The following is a 13618-nucleotide window of genomic DNA, read 5'->3' on the forward strand; positions in this document are numbered from 1 at the left end:
TTTTCATCCCCTTCCGCTATCCACCTATTGTCCCTCTTATCCTCCTCCTCCCCCCCCCACCAACTGAATACCCTCTCACCCAGATTCATCTATTACCTGCCAGCTTGTACTCCACCTTTCCCTTGCATCTCTTCCTCCTTGAAGTGTGGTGTGACATTTGCAATTTTCCAGTCCTCCGGAACCATTTCAGAATCTAGAGTTTCGTGAAAGATTATTACTAATGCCTCTACAATCTCTTCAGCCCCTCCTTCAGAACTCTGGGTGTAGCCCATCTGGTCCAAGTGACTTATCTACCTTCAGAACTTTCAGTTTCTCAAGCACTTCTCCCTAGTAATGGCAACTCATTTCTGCCCCGATTGTCTTGAAATTCCAGCATTGCTAGCATCTTCCATAGTGAAGGCTGAGGCAAAATACTTATTCAGTTTATCCGCTATTTCCTTGTCCCCCATTGCTGCCTCTCTAGCATAATTTTCTAGTGGTCTGATACCGACTCTCACCTCTTTTACACTTCACATATGGAAAGAAACTTCTGGTAACCTCATTAATATTATTGGCTAGCTTACCTTCATATTCCATCTTGTCCTTCTTTATGATTTTTTAATTGCCTTCTGTTGGTTTTCAAAAGCTTCCAATCTTCCAACTTCCCACTAATTTTTGCTGGATTATATTCCCTCTCTTTGGCTTTTATGTTGGTTTTGAGTTCTCTTGTTAGCCACGGTTGTGTCATCCTGCCATTAGAATACTTCTTCTTTGTACATATATGTACTTTGATAATAAATTTACTTCGAACTATTACATTTTTTCTCTTTCACCTAAAACCTCTGCCTGTTTGTACTTGATTCCTTGTCTCTGAAAGGCATAGAAAACAAAACGCATTTAACAGTAAGATAATGATTCCTGACTGGTTTTGCTAAGCTACAGGGCAGTGGCAAATTCTGCAATACTGTAGTTATACTCCTTCTGAATTACTAATGTAGAAGATCAGAATCAGATCTATTATCACTGGCATGTGTGTCGTGAATTTCTTTTTGTTATTTTGTCGCAGCAGTACAGTGCAAAGGTATAGAATTTCTGAAAATCCGTGAATTAAGTAAATGGATAGGAAAGGAAACATGATTTGTTAGAAAAATGAATGCAACTACCAAAAAATTACAAAATAAAGAAGTAGGAAAAATGAAGGAAATAATGAGACAGTGTTAATGGGGTTTTTGGACTCTTCGGAAAATCTGATAGTGGAGGAGAAGAAACTGTGCCTGAGTTGTTGAGTGTGGATCTTCAATCCCTCTGGAGAAAAAGAAAATGCATACAAGGTTATGAAGGAGTACACAGTGAGAATGAGATTCATAGCTCCTCATTACATGCTAGATCACTTCAAATGGATTGACGTGAAATGTATTAGATTCTGCACTTCAACAGAACAAACTGTGGAAGAATTTACATCCACTTGGTTATTCCTTTCATTCAGAGTTCAAAGTCAATTTATTATCGAAGTACACATATGTCACCGTGTACAACCCTGAGATTCATTTTCCTGCGGGTATTCACAGTGGAACAGTGAAATACAATAGAATCAGTGAAGTTCAAATGTCAAAGTAAGTTTATTATGAAAGTACATGTACGTCCCAATATACAATCCTGAGAATCATTTTCTTGTGGGCATACTCAATAAATCTATAGAATAATAACCATAAACAAAATCAATGAAAGACTAGGATCTTCAGTCAGAGTGCAGAAAACAACAAACTGTGCAATTACAAAAAGAAAGAAATAATAATGAATAAATAAATAAGCAATAAATCTCAAGAACATGTGGTGGAGAGTTCTTAAAAGTAGGAACATTGGTTGTGGGAACATTTCAATGATGGGGCAAGTGAAGTTGAGTGAAATTATTTTCTATGGTTCAAGAGCCTGATGGTTTGGCAGAACCAGCTGCTATGGGTCTTGAAGCTCCTGTAAGTCGTTCGTAATGGAAGCAGCGAGAAGAGAGCATGAACTGGGTGGACACCAACTGAATACAAATGAAGTCTAACAAACAACCAATATGTAGAAGATGACAAACTGTGTAAATACAATACAATAAATAAATAATAGCTTGATTGATGAATAAATAATATTGAGAACGTGAGCTGTGGAGTCCTTGAAAATGAGTTTTTAGGTTGTGGAATCAGTTCAATTTTAAGATGAGTGAAGTTATCTACACTGGATCACCAGTCTAATGATTGAAGGGTAATAACTTTATTGGATTTACAAGAAAGAATCATCTCAGATAACAGTCCTCAGTTTTGTTGGTTTCTCTGTGAGCATTTCTAAGAAACAAAGTTGGTTTATTTCACCACTTCACCTGCCAGTTTGAAGACAGGAGGGGAAAGATATAAAATTGATCTAAGGAGCAAGATTTTTTCACACAAAGGCCGGTGGATGTATGAAATGAGCCATCAGGGAATCTGTAGTGTTGGGTACAATTGCAACATTTATAAGGCATTTGGAGATGTTATATGTGCAGGAAAGGCTTAGACAGATATGGGCCAAGTGCAGGCATACGAGATTAGCTCATGGCCAGCATGGACAAGTTGGTCCAAAGGGCTGCATAACTCTCTGAGTCTATGACCATCTTATATGGAACAGCTGTGGATCGGTATCAACGACACCCAGAAAACCAAACACATTTAACAATAAGATAATAATTGCTGAATGTTTCTGCTAAGCTCCAGGACAGTGTCAAATTCTGCAATAATTACGATGTTGAAATAAATCCGAAGATTTGCTGGACCGTGTCGCCAGTGACCTAACTTGAGGTCATCAGGTCTTTCAATATCAGACACTCTCGCCCAGGCGACCCAGCCAGGGTAGATCAGGTCCTGGTTTGTGTCCCATGGGTCACACCTCTTGATCCACAGCCGTCTGGAGGCTCATTTAGCGACCTCTGTGCTGGTCCTGAAGGTTCTTTTCTTTGCAGCCCCTGTAATGCCAAGGAGAGCGTAGGTTCTGCAGAGTGAGCAGCCAACAAAACCTCTACATCCCACCTCTATAGGCTCGCATTGAGCCCTACAACCCTGTCTTTGGCACTGCTCTATCAGCCTCCGGTGTTTTGCTTTCTCATACTCAACTGCCTCTTCAATCTGGACTTCCCAAGGCTGAGACTCATTCTGAATTACTAATGCCAACAAGGATCAGAATCAGTATTATTATCATTGACTTATGAGTTGTAACTTTCATTATTTTCTGGCAGCATTACAGTGCAAAGACATAAAATCACTAAGAATTACAGAAGTAGTTAAATAACTTTAAAGAAAAGTTTTTACAAATTGTCACAAAATGAAAAAAATAATGAGATAGTGTTTACAGGTTAATGAATTCTTTAGGAATCTTATAGTGGAGATAAGGGAACTGTTCCTGACTAGTTGGGTTTGGATCTTCAATTTCTCTGAAGGTCTCCAAATTATTTCCATGTGACCCAATGTATATTTGGGGGTGACACAGTAACGTAGTGGTTAGTATAATGCTCTACAATACCAGCGACCCGGGCTCATTTCTCCTCCCCGCATTACCTGTAAGGAGTTTGTACATTGTCCCCAACGACCTTGTGGGTTTCCTCCCACAGTTCAAAAATGTACCGCTAATTCTTCTATCTGAACTGTCACGTGATTAGGCTAGGGTTAATCACCCGAGGCTGGGCAAGGCTCAAAGGGCCAGAAGACCTATTCGGAGCTGTATCTCAATAAATATGTAAGTATTCTTTGTGATAATGATGCTAATGTCCATGTAGAAAAGCATTCACTAGGACCTCTCAGAAGAAACGTTTCAGTGTTATTTGCAGTACTGAGTTCTTTCATTCCAGCTAAGAGGATGACAGTCTTGAAATTCAGAATTTTTTGTCCAATTTGTAATTTCCATCAGCTTAATTAGAATTCAGTACTTACATAGCATAATCGAAAATGATTCACTGGTAAATGATAACCTGCAGTGTTTTGAGTTGCTATTGGACATACTAGTATTAATAGAGCTTAAGACTGTAATGCCACAATCTAATTAATTTTAGGGACATTAGTGGAGAAAAGAGCTAGCCATTCTTCATTGATAGACCAAATGTCTTTGGTCTAAATGACTCACTGTTGGCATTCAAAGGTTTTTTTTTCTATTTCTGCATCAGTTCTTCGCAGGATAATTATGTGTGAGATATGGTCCTCTTCCTTGTATGTGCTTTTGAGTGAGCCATAACTCATCCAAAACACTGGCTGTGTTCAATTCAGTACCAAGCCTACCAACACTGTATTTGTTAGTGTCATAGATTCATAAAGTACAGAAACAGCCAATCGGCCCATCGAGTCTGTGCTGAGCTGTTCTGACCAATCCATTGACCATAGCATGGACCATAGCTTGGACCATAGCATAACACTTTACAGTGTCAGTGACCCGGGTTCAATTCCCACCACTGTCTGTAAGGAGTTTTTATATTCTCTCTCTGACCACATGGGTTTCCTAAAAGTGCTCAAGATCCTTACCATATTCAAAAGACATATCGATTTATAGGTTAATTTGCCATTCATTCAACTTGTGCCGTGGTATGAGTGATCATGATTTTGAACATGATTGTTCACGACAGATATTTTTACAAAAGTGGTTTGCCATTGCCTTCTTCTGGACAGTGTCTTTACGAGACGGGTGACCCCAGCCGTTATCAGTACTCTTCAGGGACTGTTCCTGGCGTCAGTGGTCACATGACCAGGACTAGTAATGTGCACCAGCTGCTCGTATGACCATCTACCACCTGCCCCCATGGCTTCATGTGACCCCGATCTGGGGGCTAAGTAAGTGTGGCACCTTGCCCAAGGGTGACCCCCAGGCTAGCGGAGGGAAGGAGCACCTTACACATCCTTTGGTAGAGACGTATCTGTCACCCTGGATAATTGGTCACTTAGGTGTATTTGGGACTGTGGGCTTGTTGGGCTGGGAGAGCTAATCAAGAACCTATCTATCTCTGCCTTAAATGCACCCAGTGACTTCACCTCCACAGCAGCTTGTGGCAACAAATTCCACAGATTTACCACCCTCTGACTAAAGTAATTTCTCCGTATCTCTGTTCTAAATGGATGTCCTTCAATCCTGAAGTCTGCGCTCTTGATCTAGACTCCCCTACCATGGGAAATAACTTTGCCATATCTATTCTTTTCAGGCCTTTAACATTAGGGATGTCTCTATGAGATCCCCCCTCATTCTCCTGAACTCCAGGGAATACAGCCCAAGAGCTGCCAGACGTTCCTCATACAGTAACCCTTTCATTCCTGGAGATTTGGAAGAATGTTCCTTGTTTGGCATTGAGTCTTCCACAGAGTTGGTGATTATGCCAAGAAATTCAAGGCAATGTTTACATAATCTCAGGTTCAAATTCCATTCAGTAATGTCCCCTGCCTCTGTCTCTTCAAAAAATACCCATGTGACTCCTGTTTATAATCTCAAAAGAAAAGATACATAATTGTGAATTTACTTCTGTAAATTTGTAAAATAGTATTTTTCATAATGTGTGTGGACTCTTTTTCCCTGAGTTTTTGTGAATCATTGAATCTAGTGCAGGGGTTCCCCGCCTTTTTTATGCCATGGACACTTACCATTAACCTAAAGGTCCACGGACTCCAGGTTGGGAACCTCTAATCTACAGGTTACTGTGTAAAACAGCTCTCTGAACCCATGTCTCTCTTGTGTCCCAGTTCCTGCAGGATACACTGGATGCTCTTTTCAGCATCATGATGGAGTTTTCGGGTGACAACACGTACGACAAGCTAGTGTTTGATGCTCTGGTAAGATCTCAGTTCCCCTTGTTTACTGTCAGTCTACATTTACTGTCAATAGATGTCAAAAACAAACTCAAGATTCAAGATTGTTTGATGTTGTTTCCAGTACGCAAGTACTGGAAGTGTACTGGAGAAAAAAATAATTGTTATTCCAGGTTCAATGCATAACAAAAAAACAATAAGATAAAGAGCACAATTATGAAAAAACACAATAAATATAAATACATAAAATAGCTTGTGTGTGTATGTATACATGCTTGGCACAGGAGTGTCTGTACATAAGGTGACTGACAGGTAATGTTAAAGTAGTGGTTGGAGGTGGGGGTGGGATAGTGAGTGGATTGTTAATCAACCTTACTGCTTGGGGAAAGTAAACTGTTTTTGAGTCTGGTGGTCCTAGCTTGGATTCTACGTAGCCCCCTCCCTGATGGGAGTGGGGCAAACAGTCCATGCTCAGAGTGCGTGGGGTCCTTCATGATGTTACTGGCCCTTTTCTGGCATCTTTCTGTATATACCGTATGTTCTTGCTTGAGGCTAGGCTGGTGCCAGTGATGCGTTGGGCAGTTTTGCAGTTTCCGTATCATGCAGTGAGGGTTTCTACTGTGCATCTGTAAGATGATGGACTGTACGTCAATGTGTACAGACCAGCTTCATGGAACTTTGAGAGATGACCGGCGATAACTAAGTGGTGTTTACTGTCTGTTTTGTGGTTTGTTTTCCTTCAGTTTGCCCAAAATTAACATTAAAGCAAGCAGCATTTTAAGAACAGATTATGTTTTGTGTAACATACATCTCCATGGATTTCAGCAAGGATAATGTGGTTAAAAAAATTAAAAGATTAGCTTTATTTGACACATGTATATCAATGTTCTTGTTCCCTCAGATAAACTAAAGCCCTATGAGAGTTTACATGAACTACTCTTTTGCGCAGGAGAAACTCAGCAGGTTAGGCAGCATCAATGGAGGAAAATAAACATACTTGGGTGGAAATCCTTCATCAGCACGACGAGTTCCTCCAGTATTTTGTGTGTGTTGCTCAAGATTCCCAACATCTGCAGAATCTGCTGTTGGTCTTGGTTGCAGGGCTTTGAGGCAGGCTGCTCCCCTCTGTTGCAGAGACTCGATAGGCTGGAACAATATTTTCCCTGAAGTGCAGGAGGCTGAGGGGTGACATCACTGAGGCTTATAAACTCACGAGGTGGGGGGTAGGTAATGTGAACAGATATAGAAGCTTTCCTAGAGTTGAGGAGCCTAAATCTTGTAGTGCATAGATTTAAGGTGAGTGAGGGAAACTTCAAAGGGGACCTGAGGGGTAGCTGTGGATTGAGCTACCAGAGGAAGTGGTAGAAGTGTGGGCAATGATAACATTTAAAAGACAATTACGTGGTTAGGAAAAAGGTATGAGTCAAATGTACACAGATGATATTGGTTTATTATTGTCACGTGTACAAAGATATAGTGAAAAGCTTGTCTTGCATACTGTTCACCCAGATCAAATCATTGCACAATATATTGTGTTAAAATAAGGTAAAACAATAACAATGGAAAATAAAGTGTAAATGCTACTGAAAAAAATGCATTGAAGGATACAGATGAAGTGAAAGATCATAATGCCAAGGGTCCATCTTCTCATACAAGAGGTCCATTCATGTATCTGATAACGGTGGGATGGAAACTGCGCTTGGATCAGCTGGTACTTTTTCTCTGGCTATTCTATCATCTGCCCGACAGGAGAGAGGAATGGAGAGAATGTCTGGGGTGGGCGGGGGTCTTAGATTATGCTGACAGCATTACTCGGACAACCGTGGAGGCTAAGTCACTGGGTATATTTAAAGCAGAGATTGATAGGTTCTCGATTAGTAAAGATGTGAAAGGTTATGGGGAGAAGGCATGAGAATGGGGTTGAGAGGAATAATAGATCAGCCATGATCAAATGGTGGAGAAGACTTGATGGGCCGAATGGCCTAATTCTACCCCTGTGTTTTATGGAGATTTGGGACCTGCTGAGCATGGAACTTGGTCGGCGTGGTTGGGCTGCATTTGTTTTTGGATAACCCTACTTTTAACAGCTCTGGGAGGCTTTGAATTGGAGAAATTTTACTGCAAATCAGGAGGCCTTTCAGCCCATTGTATTCATGCCAGCACACCCAATGACCACCTTTCAGCATTGTCTGTAGCTGTGCAGGTAGTGTTTAAATGCAGTGGGGGTTACTGCCTCTACCAGACTCTTGTCAGGGAATTTTTGATGCCATCAACATCAGGCTGAAGTTATTTATCATCATCTCCTTTCCCTTTCTTTTACCAATTAATTTAAATGCAATTGTCTTTAATTCTCTTGAATGTAATTTTTTTTTGAATTCCTTGAAATACTGAAAACCGTCTCCCCTGACAGCCATCTTCTCTCATTTATATTCAGCTTGCTCGTGGGTGGATTGACACTATGATTAAAATATTTTTTTCTCTCTCAGTTCTATTAATCAAATTGTGCTCTTATCATTCCTACATTCAAAGGAATAATTTTTAAAGACATGTTTTAAATAATAAAGGGAAAAATGAGAAAAACAAGTAACAAATTTATTTCTCAGGATTTTATTCCCTAGAGCGTAGGCAGATGAGGAGAGGTTTGATAGTGTGTGTAAAATTTTTAGACCATAAGATATAGGAGCAGAATTAGGCCATTTGGCCCATCAAGTCTGCTCTGTCATTTCATCATGGCTGACTTATTTTTCCCTCCTAGCCCCAGTCTCCTGCCTTCTCCCCATATCCCTTCATGTCCTGACTACTCAAGAGCCTATCAATGTCTGTACTAAATACACCTAATAACTAGGCCTCCACAGCTACCTGTGGCGAAAAATTTTGTAGATTCACCTCTCTCTGACTAAAGAAATTCCTCCTCACCTCTGTTCTAAAATGATGCCCCCCTATTCCAAGGCTGTGCCCTCTCATCTTAGACACTCCCACCATTGGAAACATCCTCTCCACATCCACTCTATTGAGGCCTTTCAACATTCAATAGGTTTCAAAGAGCTTACCCCTCATTCTCCTGAATTCCAGTTAGCCAATGAGTAGAAGCCCAGAACCATCAAACACTCCTCATATGACAAGCCTTTAAATTCCAGAATCAATTTGGTGAACCTCCTTTGAACCCTCTCCAATGTCAGCACATCTTTTCCTTGATAAGGAGCCAAAAACTGCTCCAAGTGAGGTTTCACCTGTGCTTTATAAAGCCTCAACTTTACATCCTTGCTTTTAAGTTCTAGTTCTCTCGAAATGAATGCTAACATCACATTTGCCTTCCTCACCACAGACTCAAACTTCAAATTAACTTTTCAGGAATCCCTTTGCACCTCAGATTTTTGAATTTTCTCTCTATTTAGAAAATAGTTTATACTTTCACTTCTGCTACCAAAGTGCATGACCATACACTTCCCAACACCGCATTCCATCTGACACTTCTTTGCTCATTCTCCTAATCTGTCAGGGTCCTTCTGTAACTTCTCCACTTCCTCAAAGTGACCTGCCCTTCGACCTATCTTCATATCATCCGCAAATTTGGCCAAAAAGCCATCATCCAAATCTTTGGCATGTAACGTAAAAAGAAGTGGTTCCAACACAGGCCCCTGTGAAACACCTCTAGTCACTGGCAGCCTACTAGAAAAGACTCCTTTTATTCTCACTCTTTATCTCCTGCCAACCAGCCACTGCTCTATTCATGATGGAATCTTCTCTGTTATACCATGGGCTCTTAACTTGTTAAGCAGCCTCAGTTGTGGCACCTTGTGAAAAGTTTCTGAAAATCAAAGTACACAACATCCAACATTTCTCCTCTTTCTATTCTGCTTGTTATTTCTTCAAGGAAATCCAAAAGATTCATCAGACAAGATTTTCCCTTGAGGAAGCCATGCTGACTACAGCTTTTATCACGTGCCTCCAATTATCCAGAAACCACTTTTGCAATCATTGACTCCAACATCTTCCTATCCACTGAGGTCAGGCTAGCTGGCCTATCATTTCCTTTCTTCTGCCTCTCTTCCTTCTTTGAGAGTGGAGTCACATTTGAATTTTCCAATCTTTCAGAACCATTCCAGAATCCAGTGATTCATGAAAGATTGTGAATAATGTCTGTACAATCTCTCCAGCCACCTCTTTCAGAACCCTGGTGTGTAGACTCTCTGGTCCAGGAAACTTAAAAGACTTAACTACTTTCAGGCCTTTCAATTTTCCAAGAACCTTCTGCCTAGTAATGACAACTTTACACAATTCTGCCCCCTGGCACTCTTGAACTTCTAGCATACTGCTAGGGCCTTCCACAGTGAAGACTGTTACAAAATAATTATTCATTATATCCGCCACTTCCTTGATCCCCATTACTACCTCTTCAGTATTACTTTCTGGTGGTCTGACATCTGCTGTCACCTCTCTTTTACACTTTATGTATCTGAAGAATCTTTTGGTATCCTCTTTAATATTATTGGCTAGCTTACTTTGTATTTTATCTTTTCCTTCTTAATGACTTTTTTCGTTGCTTTCTGTTATTTTTTGAAAGTTTCCCCAATCCTTTAACTTCCCACTAATTTTTGCTCTATTATATGCCCACTCTTTGGCTTTTTGTTGACTTTGGCTTCCCTTATTAGCCAAGGTTGAGTCGTTTTCCCTTTATAATACTTCTTTCTCGTTGGGTTATATATATCCTTCACCTTCCAGATTGCTTCCAGAAATTGCAGCCATTGATACTTTGCTGTCATCCCTGCTAATGTTCCCTTCAATTCTGACTAGCTCCTCTGTCATGCCTCAGTAATTCCCTTCACTCCACTGTAACATTGATACCTCTGCCTTTAGCTTCTCCTTCTCAAATTGCAAGGTGAATTACATCACATTACGATTGCTGGCCCCGAAGAATTCCTTTACCTTTAGCTCTGTAATCAATTACAGCTCATTGCACAACACCCAATCCACAATAGCTAATCCCCTAGAGGCCTCAACCAGCAGTTTCTCTAAAAAGCCAACTCACAGGCATTCTAGAAACTCTTTCTTGGGATCCAGCACCAATCTGATTTTCCCAATCTACCAGCATATTGAAATCCCTCAAGACTATCATAACATTGCTTTTTTTGCATGCTTTTTCTATCCCCTACTGTAATTTCTGAACCACATCTTTATTACAGTTCAGAGGTCTGTGTATAACTTCCAGTTGTTTTTTTTACCCTTGCAGTTCTTTAGCTTAACCCACAATGATTCTACACTTTCCGATCCTATATCACCTCTTTCTAAAGATTTGGTTTAATTTTTTTTTACAAACAAAGCGATGGCAACCCCTCTGCTTTTCTGCCTGTCCTTTTGATACGATGTGCATCCTCTTGATATGATGTGCATAATCTTCTTTCAGCTAAGATTCAATGATGCCTACAATGTTATACATCCCATTTGTAACAGTGCTACAAGTTCATCTGCCTTATTCCGTATGCTGTGTGCATTCAAATATCAAGCCATCCTCTATAAAACCCTGGTGTGCAGTTGTATCTAATAAAGTGACCACTTTGAGGAGAAAGGAAACCAGGTGTGGAGAGACCTGGTAACCGAGTACAGGATTACAGTCATAAAGGAAACAAAGTTTATTGGCTGTGGTGCTTCGACTGCTTGGTTCCCTTTGCAAAATTGTTCAGGAAAGAGGACGAGAGTTGACTTCATAGAGTGTATGACAACTATGTGCACTAGGAAGATAGACATTAGAACAGGATAACACAGGAAGAGGACTTTTGGCCCATGATGTCTGTGCTGACCATGAAAACCAATTGAACTAATCCCATCTATCTACACATGAATTGTATCCCACCATCCCCTGCCTTCTCATGTAATAGATAGTAGTACGCTCTCTGTTCATGTTCAAAATTAATTATCATTCAACCATACATCTCCTTGACTCAATGACTCAACATGAATATCCATGATTACAGCCAAATGAGACAGTGGGCAGTGGTACTCCGGGGCTAAGGTGCAAACGACAGTACCAATGGTCACATAGCAAGTATAAGATAGCAAACACACATAAGATATCAGTAAAATACAGTCTCACAAAAAACATATAGTCCAAGACCCTGCGTCGATGAATATTGCAGAAACCTGCATCCGAAAACAATATAGCAATTCGTCTGCCGAGCAAACGCTGGTGGACAACATTGACTACATCTTGGACGTCACTCCACACCACCTTCGGTGTAGTTCACCAACTCCGAGGCCTCTACCCTGGGCAGCTATAAACAGGTGACTCCTTCAGTGTAGCTCACCAACTCCGACATCTCTACCCTGAGCGGCTGTTAATGTGTGACACCACAGCTTGAGGCCTAGTCCTTGCTATGACCAAGACCACACAGCTCCCCCACCAACCGCCCCTACCGCCCGCCAATAAATCAGTGAATTGTACTTACAGCATTCCACATTAACGGTATCCAACAGGGTCTTACGATCACAAGAAGAGCGACTGAGATGATCAACTGCATACCACCTTCACGCACCGACTCCTCTGTCACCTCTCAGACACAGGCAGCAGCTTCAATCACAGCAAGTCCAGCTCCTTCAGTTTCTCCACCAATGAGCAACTGGGTGATGGGGTAGACTGCAGTATTATAAGTTCTTGATGTTCAGCAGGGTCTTGTGATGGTAACAATTACGTTTAAAAACACCTTTGGTTGACCCCTAGAAGCCTTGGCAGTCAAACATGCTACCATCTTACTGGAAAACATTGATCAGGGTCGGCTACGGACGTTGGGTTAAAGCTGTCCACACAAGTCAAGGCAGTATGATATGGAGGAGTAAACTGTTGCCCATACTGTGGTTATCCCTCTCCACGCAGCTGCTGAACCCAAAGGAATGGCAGAGACCAATACAGTTTGCACCAGTGGCATCACAGGAGTTTCCAGTCAGCATTGAACTCAGTGTAAAACTGCCTTAGGGACTCCAGCTCTGGAGATTACCTGAGGCTTTACTCCCAAAGTCTTCCCCATGAGTGGGTATAGTCACAAGGCAGCAGAGATAAGAGATCAAAGTTTTCCTTTTCCTAGATGAACTTCCAACTATGGCTGATGATCCTTGTTTGCCAGAAGTGACTGGTGTTAAAGTGCTAGTAACCTGCCTTTGCCCTTTCTTCTGTCAGTGGAAATGGTTCTGCTGGGTTTAGTAGCTAAGCCATGTGCAGGCCAGGAATTGGATTTGGTTGTCAGAGGCTATATGAGACGTCCTTGAGAGCATTTAATCACTAGTGGGAGCTTATCCCCACTACCATCCACCAGCTATAACAATCTTAAGGAACCTCAAGGAAAAGATAACACTGAACAACAAATATTTTTCTTCCTGAGGTATCTCCTGGACTTTGGGCTGCTGGTCATTAGAATCACCATGAAATTACCCTAACATGCACCACTGTTTTGAAATCGCCTATATCTGCTATTTCAGTTCATAATTCAAATCACAATAACTGATGCAGAGATTAAGGAAGGCATTTTTGTTGGTCCACAAATCAAACAGGCCATCAATGACAGGCAATTCAAAGAACATCTAATGGGACCGGAGAAAATCGCATGGAAGGTATAGAAGGATGTTGAAATTTTTCTTGGCAACGACAGAGCACCAAACTACATGTAGCTGGTTGACAACATACTTCAAGCATACAGAAACCATGAAGTGCAACGTGCCACTGGAGATTAATTTCTGCATTCCCATTGAGATTTCTTCCCTGCAAATCTTGGCACTGTCAGTGACGAGCCCGGTGGTAGAAAACGGTATCAGAGCAACTGGAATCCATCAATGCTGGCTGTTTATTGTTACACACTTAA

The 13618-nt window shown here is 41.1% G+C and overlaps 1 protein-coding gene across 1 annotated transcript in view; it reads left to right on the forward strand.

Moving 5' to 3' along the window:
- LOC132391940 (dedicator of cytokinesis protein 2-like) overlaps window positions 1–13618 on the forward strand; it is a 1209929-nt gene that overhangs the window by 348395 nt on the left and 847916 nt on the right. The window contains exon 20 of the mRNA XM_059965744.1: window positions 5706–5795. Coding sequence (XP_059821727.1) covers window positions 5706–5795 — 90 coding nt within the window. The remainder of the gene's footprint in view (window positions 1–5705; window positions 5796–13618) is intronic.

The sequence above is a fragment of the Hypanus sabinus genome, chromosome 3 (assembly GCF_030144855.1).
Source record: "Hypanus sabinus isolate sHypSab1 chromosome 3, sHypSab1.hap1, whole genome shotgun sequence".
NCBI lineage: Eukaryota > Metazoa > Chordata > Chondrichthyes > Myliobatiformes > Dasyatidae > Hypanus > Hypanus sabinus.